The following is a 12,771-nucleotide window of genomic DNA, read 5'->3' as shown; positions in this document are numbered from 1 at the left end:
ACAATAATTATGGGTGACTTCAACACACCGCTCTCGCCATTAGACAGATCCTCTAGACAAAAGCTGAATAAAGAAACTATAGAACTCAATAGCACAATCAACAACCTAGACATAACCGACATATATAGAATATATCAACCATCATAAAGTGGATACACGTTCTTCTCAGCAGCACATGGATCCTACTCAAAGATAGACCATATATTATGCCATAGGGCAACTCTTAGTAAATATAAAGGCATGGAGATAATACCATGCACCATATCTGAATGAAACTGGAAATCAATGGTAAAAGAAGGAAGGAAAAATCCTACATCACATGGAAAATGAACAATGTGTTACTGAATGATCAATGGGTTACAGAAGACATAAAGGAGGAGATAAAAAAAATTCTTAGAGACAAATGACAATACAGACACAACATACCAGAATCTATGGGACACAATAAAAGCAGTTTTAAGAGGGAAATTCATTTCTTGGAGTTCTTTCCTCAAAAAAAGAAAAAACCAACAAATAAATGAACTCACACTACACCTCAAAAACCTAGAAAAGAAAGAGCAAAACAATAGCAAATGTAGTAGAAGCAAAGAAATAATTAAAATTAGAGCAGAAATCAACGAAATTGAAACAAAAAAAAACCATTGAAAAAATTGAAAGAACTAAAAGTTGGTTCTTTGAAAAAATAAATAAGATTGACAGGCCCTTAGCCATGCTAACGAAGAGAAGAAGAGAGAGAACTCAAATTACTAACATACGGGATGAAAAAGGCAATATCACAACAGACGCTACAGAAATACAGAAGATAATTAGAAAGTATTTTGAAACCCTATATTCCAATAAAATAGAAGATAGTGAAGATATCGATAAATTTCTTAAGTCATACGATCTGCCCAGATTGAGTCAGGAAGACACACACAATTTAAACAGACCAATAACAAAGGAAGAAATAGAAGAAGCCACCAAAAAACTACCAACCAAAAAAAGCCCTGGACTGGATGGGTATACAGCGGAGTTCTACAAAACCTTCAAAGAAGAATTAATACCAATACTTTTCAAGCTATTTCAAGAAATAGAAAAAGAAGGAGTTCTTCCAAATTCATTCTATGAGGCCAACATCACCCTGATCCCCAAACCAGACAAAGACACTTCAAAGAAAGACAACTACAGACCAATATCTCTAATGAACTTGGATGCAAAAATTCTCAATCAAATCCTGGCAAATCGAATACAAAAGCATATCAAAAACATTGTGCATCATGATCAAGTAGGATTCATCCCTGGGATGCAAGGCTGGTTCAATATACAGAAATCAATAAATGTAATCCACCACGTCAATAGACTTAAAGACAAGAACCATATGATCATCTCGATAGATGCAGAAAAAGCATTCGACAAAGTACAGCATCCCTTTATGTTCAAAACACTAGAAAAACTAGGGATAACAGGAACTTACCTCAACATGGTAAAAGATATATATGCTAAACCTCAGGCTAGCATCATCCTAAATGGAGAAAAACTGAAGGCATTCCCTCTAAAATCTGGAACAAGACAGGGATGCCCTCTATCACCACTTCTATTCAATTTAGTTCTTGAAATACTAGCCAGAGCAATTAGACAGACAAAAGTAATTAAAGGCATAAAAATAGGAAAAGAAGAACTTAAATTATCGCTATTTGTGGATGACATGATAATATATTTAACAGAACCAAAAGGGTCTACAAAGAAACTGCTAGAGTTAATAAATGAATTCAGCAAAGTGGCAGGATATAAAATCAACACGCATAAATCAAAGGCATTTCTGTATATCAGCAACAAAACTTCTGAAATGGAAATCAGGAAAACCACTCCATTCACAATATCCTCAAAGAAAATAAGATACTTGGGAATCAACCTAACAAAAGAGGTGAAAGATTTATACAATGAAAACTACAGAACCCTAAAGAGAGAGATAAAAGAAGATCTTAGAAGATGGAAAAATGTACCCTGTTCATGGATAGGCAGAACTAACATCATCAAAATGGCAATATTACCCAAAGTTCTCTACAGGTTTAATGCAATGCCAATCAAAATCCCAATGGCATTTCTTGTAGAAATAGATAAAGCAATCATGAAATTCATATGGAAAAACAAAAGACACAGAATAGCAAAAGCAATTCTAAGCAGGAAGTGTGAATCTGGAGGTATAGTGATACCAGAGTTCAAACTGTACTACAAAGCAATAGTAACAAAAACAGCGTGGTACTGGTACCAAAACAGGTGGGTGGACCAATGGTACAGAATAGAGGACACAGAAACCAATCCACAAAAGTACAACTTTCTTATATTTGATAAAGGGGCTAAAAGCATGCAATGGAGGAAGGATAGCATCTTCAACAAATGGTCCTGGGAAAATTGGTCATCCATTTGCAACAAAATGAAACTGAATCCCTTTCTCTCGCCATGCACAAAAGTTAACTCGAAATGGATCAAGGAGCTAGATATCAAATCAGAGACACTGCGTCTGATAGAAGAAAAAGTTGGCTACGATCTACATACTGTGGGATTGGGCTCCAAATTCCTTAATAGGATGCCCATAGCCCAAGAGTTAATAACTAGAATAAACAAATGGGTCTTACTTAAACTAAAAAGTTTTTTCTCAGCAAGAGAAACAATAAGAGAGGTAAATAGAGAGCCCACATCCTGGGAACAAATTTTTACCCCTCACACTTCAGATAGAGCCCTAATATCCAGAGTATACAAAGAACTCAAAAAATTAAACAATAAAATAACAAATAATCCAATCAACAAATGGGCCAAGGACCTGAACAGACACTTAAGTACATGAAAAAATGCTCACCATCTCTAGCAGTCAGAGAAATGCAAATAAAAACCACCCTAAGATATCATCTCACTCCAGTAAGATTGGCAGCCATTCTGAAGTCAAACAACAATAAGTGTTGGCGAGGATGTGGGGAAAAGGGTACACTTGTACACTGCTGGTGGGACTGCAAATTGGTGAGGCCAATTTGGAAAGTAGTATGGAGATTCCTGGGAAAGCTGGGAATGGATCCGCCATATGACCCAGCTATCGCCCTTCTTGGACTATTCCCTGAGGATCTTAAAAGAGCGTAGTATAGGGATACTGCCACATCAATGATCATAGCGGCACTATTCACAATAGCTAGACTGTGGAACCAACCTAGATGCCCTTCAATAGACGAATGGATAAAAAAAATGTGGCATCTATACATAATGGAGTATTACACAGCACTAAAAAATGACAAAATCATAGAATTTGCAGGGAAATGGATGGCATTAGAACAGATTATGCTAAGCGAAGCTAGCCAATCCTTAAAAAACAAATGCCAAATGTCTTCTTTGATATAAAGAGAGCAACTAAGAACAGAACAGGAAGGAAGAGCATGAGGAAAAGATTAACATTAAACAAAGACGAGTGGGGGGAGAGAAAGGGAGAGAGAAGGGAAAGCATATGGAAATGGTAGGAGACCCTCAATGTTACACAAAATTACATATAAGAGGTTGTGAGGGGAAAGGGGGGGAACAAGGGAGAGAATTGAACAACAGCAGATGAGGTAGAGAGGGAAGATGGGAGGGGAGGGGTGGGGGGATAGTAGGGGATAGGAAAGGTAGCAGAATACAGCAGTCACTAATATGCCATCATGTAAAAACGTGAGTGTGTAGCCGATGTGATTCTGCAATTTATATTTGGGATAAAAATGGGAGTTCATAATCCAATTGAGTCAAATGTATGAAAGATGATATATCATGAGCTTTGTAATGTTTTGAACAACCAATAAAAAAAAAGAAATGATGGTATAAAGCTTGTCTTCAAAGAGTTTACAACTTAATAATGGTGGGGTAAGTCAGGAGGGAATGGGGCATAAGATAAAATATTCAATTATAACACAAGACATACTCTAGAAGGCACTGGAAAAGTACAGATTAAAATCTAAAGACAGTCAGAAAAGTGTTTTGGACTTTTTTTTAAGAAAGCCAAAGTTCTTTTTTCTACTGCTTACTAGCCATGTGGCCTTGGAAATTTTACTTCAATGGTGTAAACTTCCCATTCCTTTTTAGAAAGTGGGAAGAATAACTATAAAACAAAATAGCTGGGCACTGTGGTGCACATTTGTAATCCCAGTGCCTCAGGAGGCTGAGGCAGGAGGATCACAAGGTCAGAATCAGCCTCGGCAATTTATCAAGGCCCTAAGCAACTTACCAAAACCTTGTCTCAAAAAAGGTGTGTGTGGGGGGGGTGGGGGATGCTGGGGATGTGGCTCTGTGGAAAAGCCCCTCTGGGTTCAATACCCAGTACCAAAAATAATAGATAGATAGATAATGTGCACACAATGTGTATTCTATACAGCCAAAATAGTTCACCTTACTCCATTGTATGTATGTATTGGGTTAAGTATAGGTAAATAAGAAAAAGCACAACCATAAATGAAATAGCCTCTGAGATAAACCCTAAAGGAAGGATAATATTTTAAATGTTGTGAATCAAGAAGCAGGTAGAGGAAGGGGCAGTGTGCACCAAAGTGTGGAGGTTGGAAAGTATTGGAGAGAGTTGTGAATGCTAGATAGTCCCAAAGTGTGATCCCCACACCAGATAGAACAGCATCATTTGGGAACTTTTTAGAAAATCAGACTTCCAACTTACTGAATCTGAATCTGTAGTTTAACAAATCCCCAAGGAATATATATGCACATTAAAAAGTTTGGAAAGTGCTAGGTAGAGTACAAGCTGGGACATAATGGAAGACAAGGATTGAAATGGAAGGAACCTTTTTATGAGGGACTCAAGTGCCTTCACCAAGTAGTTAAGAGAATCACTGGAAATTGCTGAAGGGTCACTGCTAATGAAAATTTGCTTATCACCTGTATCATACCTTGAAAAAGGCATCTTAAATGTAAATTTTGTCCTGACAATTTTTATGTCTACCACCATTCAAGCAAGCCCCTTAGTGGAAGAGAACATTTGTCCTTTCCTTTCTTATCTCTTCCCCATTATCTTCATTCACCAATTAATCCTTTACAGTTCCCCTTGCTTTAGCTAAACCAGTTATATGGAATATTGGATTTATGAAATTGATACAATAGTCTTTATTTGTTTGATATCAGTTAAGATCTGGTACTGAGAAGTGTTCAGTTGTTTAGGCTGCCAACCCCTTGGCTAAAGGATGATAGTTCAATTCAATTCTTATGAACAGTGTGAATATTTCTTCGAAAATAGCAAGTAGAACTTCTGGGTGGTAAGAGCTGTAAATCCAGAGGCCATGGTTTTCAGGCCTTGACTGATAAAAGCAGGAGGATGAATGAAGTGAAGATAAGATCCCAGAGATGGGAGTTAGAAATACCCAGGTGCCCCCAAGAAATCAAATGTGTTCAAAGTGGGTGGTCAAGGCAAACTTTACTTCGGCCAGAAGGGTGTGTATGGGAACTTGGTTAGCAAGCAGCCTAGGTGGGCAGTCTGCCTGTTTATATTCCTAATGTAGCACTGCCCTTCACCCTGAATGGAGGAGCTCAGGGGTACAATCTACACAATTGGCCAATTTCAAAATTGGGGTGGGCAAAGGAAAGGTCTATAATTGAAATGGCTACAATTGGATCTAGTTAAGGCTGAATACTATATTCTAAAAAGGGACCACCGGACCTTTTGTTTCTCACATGGGTAAATTCTACAAAAGCATCTGCCAGCATGTCCATTAGGCCAACTTGGTATTTCCCAAAAGTTTTTAATTTAAAAACTAATTTGGAGATCATCACCACCATGAGTCCCATATCTTATTTTAAACTAAATTCACTTGGAAAATAAGATTGAAATTGCAGATACTTGTTATAAAGACAAACTAACTAGAATATTGAAATTACCAAAAACGTTTATTTTTTTAACATGAATTTCTATGTGGACATTGCTGCCTTTGATTTAATTTATCAGATTTCTCAGGACTTTAACCATTTTCTTTTAAAGGGAACTAATCCAGAATGGAGTTGTGTTTCTTTTTGCTAAGGTTATATATTCTATGGGCCACAGCTGCAAGTAAGAAGTGACATGGATCCATGAGGTCACATTTTGGTCCTATAACCTGAGGCAGTCATTAAAAGTGTTAGATTGTATCTTGAAGGTTGGTATTAATTTGACCTGATAGTGGAAAGCTCAGTAGAGTGAACTGTGACAGTAACTATTACAACTGCTGGGCAAACCCCATGAATCATTTGCATTTGTATTGTAGACATCATTGCACGTGAACTCCTTGATTTCTTTTTTTTTTAAAGAGAGAGAATTTTAATATTTATTTTTTAGTTATTGGCGGACACAACATCTTTGTTTGTATGTGGTGCTGAGGATTGAACCCGGGCCACACGCATGCCAGGTGAGCGCACTACCGCTTGAGCCACATCCCCAGCCCTCCTTGATTTCTTTCTGAGGTGTTTAACTTCCCTACTTACATTGGATGAGAAATGTCATTCTCCAAAAATCTTCCACTACCCTTCCCTGGTATGCATACTTTCTAAAGAGGCATTCTGTGTGCTATGAAGTCACATAATAGGTATTTGGGGGGTGGGTAGCAGGGATTGAACTCAGGGGCACTTGACCACTGAGCCACATCCCCAGCCCTATTTTATATTTTATTTAGAGACAGGGTCTTGCTGAGTTGCTTGGTGCTTTGCTTTTTGTTGAGGCTGACTTTGAACTCGCAATCCTCCTAGAGCTGGTGTGATTACAGGCGTGAACCATACACCCAGCACATAATTTGTATTTTGACATGACATGAAATAACAGCTGGACAGTTGTCTATAGTAGTCACATTGGTTTTAGACAAGAATATATTACCATATAGATTTGTTTGGTTGTAACCGTAAGGTACAGAAATAGCAGAAATCTATGACACTAATATTTTTTGATCTATTTGTTTTTATTTTATCAATTTGGACTTTATTGTGAATAATCTGTAAATTTTGTAAACTTGGAGGATAAGAAGATGAGATGTAGGGGGAAAACTGAATAAGCTACGACGTTTTATTAAGTTTATCCTTAAGAATAAAAGGGCTGGGGCTGGGGATGTGGCTCAAGTGGTAGCGTGTTCGCCTGGCATGCGTGCGGCCTGGGTTCGATCCTCAGCACCACATACAAACAAAGATATTGTGTCCACCGAGAACTAAAAAATAAATATTAAAAAAAAATAAAAGAGCAAGGACTATGAGAAATGCTTTAAGACTAGAAATTTTCTGACTTCATTCTGTTAAGTGTCTTTCACTTATTCATTTGTTTTTCTTGCAGCCACTATCAGTAGAATGCTTAAAAAGTTAAATATCTCATGTACTCATTCTAGGGATGATAAGCAGTTTGGGGGAAATAAAAGGAATCCCCCAAATCATGTGGGTAGTAGTTTTTAAAAGGAAAGCCAGCTGAATGCCTAGGAGCCTAGCAAGGAATGGACCCCAGGCAAAAAAAGTGCCCCAAGCCTCTCAGGAATCAAGTAGGCAAGATTTCTGTATTGCTGAGCATGAACTAGATGACCTCAAAAGTTCTTCCTAATAATAATTTCCATTTCATCATTTCTAGTAGAAAATGCCAGGAATTGCTTCCATAAGAGATTAAAGATTAAACTATGTCATTTGGGTGAGAATTACAGTATGGTAATTGGTAATACTTTTATGTTTATGTCATCATTGAAATTTTTCCAGCAAGAATTCTTGGAATTTAAGTGGTAGTTTTCTTTTTAGGATCTAAATAATTTTAGTGGAGCTATCTTATTTTAAATAACATTTAGCATGCATCACATATATACAGCACAGAAAGATCCTGTAAGTAGGTTGTTGTCATAGGGGAAGAATGAAACAATACAATAAAAGTAGCTAGGATGTTCTGGTATCATAGGATTTTGCTATTTCTATAGCCTTTGCTCTTGAACTATAAATCTTTAGATACTATATTGGGTTCTGGATAATATAAAATGTGGATTTGTTTTTAGTGAATCAAATTACTGAGTGAGATGTCTCTTTCTCCTTGATATGAGATCTTTCCCTATAAAAAATAAGGCCTAAAATATTATACCAAATTATCAGGATTTTCACATATCTGGATTATATATGAGGTGAAGAAGACACAGAATGTACTTGGAATCTCAGTCTTATTCAGTATCAAAAGGATCTGTAAATTAACATGAGGAATAAAATACCCAAATCCTCCAAGATATCATCTGGGACCAAATAAAGGGTAAGAACAATTTAGTTCACCAGATTTTTTTTTTCCTGGACTCCTTCAACCTTTTCAAAAAGATACAAATAGCAATGGAAAAGTTCAGTGGGAAAATCAGGCAATATCCTTGGATCAGGGAAAATTCAGATTTATCTCTTCACATTATACATCAACAATATGAGAAATTTAAAATGGAAATTCAGTATTATAACAGTAGCAGTTAATATTTATTGAGCCTACCATGTCCATTTAGCTTCAGCACCCAGACACACCCTGGACGTTTCATCTGTTCATCTCAAAGGAAAATGGAAGCAGTGGTAGTCTGGGTAAAAGCAGGAATTGGAGATCAGGGCCACACCCTAGATATAATTAAAATAGACATTTATAAAAAATATACATTTATGTGTTTATTGAACATATACTGTGTGCCAGATGTGGTATAGAATATTCTACCTATATGATCTCATATATGATCTCATTTAATACTTTTACCAAGTCCTATGACTTAGGTACTGCTCCGAAACTCTGTAAGATCCTCAGTCATCTACTTAATAGGCATGGAAGTGGACTGATATATTATTCTGTGAATTATCAAATGCAAGACAAAATAAGAAAGACCTTTATGATTAAAAACCATTAATCAGAACCTCCTTGAGCATTCCTTTTAATCAGGATTTCCCCCATTTTGCTGTATAGTACTCAAATGATAGAGATGCATTGAAAATCTGTTGTAAGTAATGTTGCTATAATCAGCATCAGAAATTTTGAGTTGTGGCATTAATTCTTGATGATCTGCTGGCAAGTCTTTACTCTAATTACATGGGTTAATGTGATGAGTCACCTACCCTCACTTATTGAGGATTAATTAATTAATTCAACATTTACTATATGTTAGATATGGTGCTAGGCATAAGGAATATAGTTGTGGGAGGAGTGAGGTGAAGGGAGAGAGCTTCTCCTTAGAAGAACCTATAAGCTTATTGTTTATTTTAATTCTTTTAATTTATTTTAATTCATTTAGAATTATATAATTATCATAACTATGTTTGTTAATCTTTGCAATAACCTTGTGTAGTCTTATGTCTCCCTATTTTATATTAGAAAACTAGGTTTGAGACTACATGAATTTCCAAAAGCTATCTAGTAGGTAAGGGTAACCATGATTTGAACCCCAATCTAGCACACTCTTTCCACTATACCATTCTGTTTTCCATAGAACTTATTTTGATCAGTATGATACTGCAGAAAGAAATGCCAAGAAAAGTTTTGGAATAATATACTTATCATATTTGACTTTGGACTACTCAGGTACAAGAAAAATCTTCATTTTTAGATGATATAAAATGTAGATTTTGAAAATAATCTTGGTTGTCATTTCAGTATTTTCTAATATACATATTTCTATAGTTCTAGTCATAGTAGAGATTTTCTTTTGGGGGGTGATTCACTGATTGAACCCAGAGCCACTTAACCACTGAGCCACATCCTTGCCCTTTTATTTTTTATTTTGAGAGAGGGTCTTGCTAAGTTACTTAGGTCCTCACTAAGTTGCTGAGGCTGGCTTTGTACTTGTGATCCTCCTGCCTCAGTCTCCTGAGCCACTAGGATTACAGGTGTGTGCCACCACACCCAGCCATGCTAGATATTTTAATAGGACATGGATATGATGTACTGAATAGTTGACTTAAGATATAAAAGCAAGTTTTATCCTTTCACTTAGTTACTCACATGATGTAAAGGAAAGATGTTTGACAAATCCCAAAGGCCATTTAATGGAGGTGTTTCAAGTGGAATCTGATTGCTAAAGAAATAGTACTTTCTATGTAGGCTGAAAACATTAACACGGGGACAGTCTTTATTATAAACAATAATGGGAACTCATTTTGTTAGAATTTGTATTCATTTTATTGAAATTTTATTGACCTTTAGCTGTCTGGATTCCAAGCTTTTTATTGATATTTTGCAACTTTATCTGAAGAAAAGTGTAAAGCTATAGGCCATAGAAAAAATGGAAATTGAAGAATGAACTCTATCAGACTAACCTGATTCCCCTTTTGATAGGATTAGAGAACTAGTGGATAAAAGGCTAAGAAGAGATGTCTTTACTTTGGGATTTAACAAATCTTTTGATTCCATATTTCAAGAAGTTTTAATTGAAACACTTGAAACTCTAGGTGCTGCTGCCAGAGGAATAAGAAAGTATCTCTGATCACCCCTGACTGAAGCATATAAGGGTTAGAGAGTAGAAAATGCGTTTTGTCATCTTATATGATATAGCAGTAGCTAGTAAAGTGACCGTGCTTCTGACAGCATTTGAAGAAAATGAGATTAAAACCCCCCAAACCTGGGTCATAACTTCATATCAATACAGTGACTGAGTAACCCCTCTGTGACAATGTCTTTTTGTTTTCTTTTCTCATATTGCCATTGCCATGGATTTATGGTTTACTTTTTAAGAAACCTCCATGATATCATCAGCAGTGACTTTGACATCAGGACATTATAATAATTATTTCTGTATCACTTCAACAAATCTTATAATGAAATATTGAAAAAATGTCAGGAGATAAAAAAAAATACAAAGCCAAGCTTTATCAAAGGAAGAGCTGGTCCAGCTATAGGTACATTTAAAGAAGGGCCTATCTTTTTTCTATTTGAGACAGAGTCTGATTATGTCCAGGCTGGCCTTGAACTCCTGGACTTGAGTGATTCTCCTGCCTCAGTTTCCCTAGTAGCTGGACTATATTCATGTGTCACCATGCCTGGCTGATCCTACTTTTTAAGGGAGGAAATAGAAAATATTTGCTAGCTCGTGGACAGAAATATTAGGTTCTCACAGAAACAGGAGGGATCTAACAAGTAACAGAGCTGCTATCCTATATTTTAATTATGTACTTGTCAATAAGATCTATAAAAATTCCACAGGGCAACTATCTGAGGAATTCACTCTTAACTCCTAGGATCTAGAGACCTAAAAGGTCACTACCTGGCTCATAGAATAAAATCTGGAGATGATCCCAGTCCTTAATGGAGTCTGGACTTTGGCTTTCTTTTTCTTCTTTAGGATTGAACCAGCTGCCCTTTGACCCTGCCAACAACAACGAGCCCCTGCAGTTTGGTAGTGCCAGTGGCCCTCTGGTCACAGAAGGCCTCATTGAGAATGGAGGGGAATCAAGCAAGAAAAGAAAGAGAACAAATACTCCTTCAGGTAAGCTAGGTGATAATGCACTGTCTTAAGTCAGTGCTATTGAATCAACATTTTCCTAGAGCCTAGTATGTGGTAGGGATTGTGCCAGGACTTAGAGGAGCTTCAGAAATGAGGAAGAACCACTCCCCTCATGAGGGAATAGATGGGAGGGAAGAGCAGTTTTGAATAACTCTAATAATGAGGGTATCATCAGTGCTGTAGTCAATGTGCTTAAGGGGATAAAAACCTATGGGAGCAGAAATTAGGGAGAATTTGATTCAGCTTTAGGGATTATAGAATGCTTCAGGGCAGAAGTGACATTTTTAGCTGATCCTTGAAGAATGGGTAGACTTGAGACAAGAGGAGATGAATAAAGATCATTGATTTAGGTAGAAGGAATTACAGGAGTGCCTGTTTCACTGTACATTTGTCTTTGAATGTACATGTGGCAGGCTATCTCACTTAACTTCTAACACAGTTAGCTGCATATATTTGTATCACCACACCTCCGCCTCGCTTCCTCCCAATACATACCATGCCCATATGCCTTTTATGTCCTTATAATTTTTTTAGAACTGCTGGCAAACAGATTTTCCTAAATCCTCTATAATAGCCAACTGAATTTTTAGTCTCTCCTTAATCTTTCCTCCATCCTTCAAGTCCCATTGGCCTATTTTCATCTTAAATTTCCCCAAAAGGAATGAGAAACAATAGGAGAACCAGACAATGACTGGTTACTTGATATTTTAACATTTCTTCTTTTTGTTGCTTGGTTATTCATTTGCAAATAGAGTTCCCAGTGCACAAAGACTGATCTGAGATTTTGGAATGGACCTAATATAATAGATGTGTTCAATACGTTTTTTTTTTTTTTTAACTATTGCCTTCACTTTTATCTTGAGCATGAAGCATATTTATAAATATAATATTATATCTGTCTCTTAGATTATACATATTTCTGCTTATAAATCAATACATTTGTTAAGATTGAATTTGGAAAATGAAAATGCAGTAAAATATTAACTGTATGGTGCCCTCAAGAAAGGAACTGTATTTTCTGGAGTGTGGAAAGGCATAATGGACAACCAAGGAACTGGCCTGTTATAACCCTGGCTCTGTCTTTCTCTGTGGCCTGCAGTCAGTTGCTTAACCTCTCTGAGTTTCACTTCTTCAACTGTAAAGTAGAAGTGATAATAAAACCTACCTTTTTGTATTATTAGAATTATTTGAAATCTTGTAGGGTAAAGTACTTAGCTTGCTATCTGTACAGAGTAACTACTTAATAAATATTGCTATTATTTTGCTATCATCATCATTATTATATGATAATATTATGAACCTCTCTTTTGAAACATCAACATGTTTCACATTTTTAGGTTAG

The 12,771-nt window shown here is 36.4% G+C and overlaps 1 protein-coding gene across 7 annotated transcripts in view; it reads left to right on the top strand.

The window, feature by feature from the left end:
- Enox2 (ecto-NOX disulfide-thiol exchanger 2) overlaps positions 1-12,771 on the top strand; it is a 316,931-nt gene that overhangs the window by 123,235 nt on the left and 180,925 nt on the right. For 4 of the 7 annotated variants that reach the window (XM_077106344.1, XM_077106349.1, XM_077106343.1 and 1 more), the window contains one exon: positions 11,268-11,411. The exons of the other annotated variants lie outside the window; for them this stretch is intronic. Coding sequence is in view for 2 of the 4 variants with exons in the window: in XM_077106343.1 (XP_076962458.1) it covers positions 11,268-11,411 (144 nt within the window). In the remaining 2 variants the exon portion in view is untranslated. The remainder of the gene's footprint in view (positions 1-11,267; positions 11,412-12,771) is intronic. 7 annotated transcript variants of the gene reach the window in all.

The sequence above is a fragment of the Callospermophilus lateralis genome, chromosome X, assembly GCF_048772815.1.
Source record: "Callospermophilus lateralis isolate mCalLat2 chromosome X, mCalLat2.hap1, whole genome shotgun sequence".
In the NCBI taxonomy this organism is placed as follows: domain Eukaryota; kingdom Metazoa; phylum Chordata; class Mammalia; order Rodentia; family Sciuridae; genus Callospermophilus; species Callospermophilus lateralis.
This window is presented reverse-complemented; position numbering and strand designations above follow the sequence as displayed.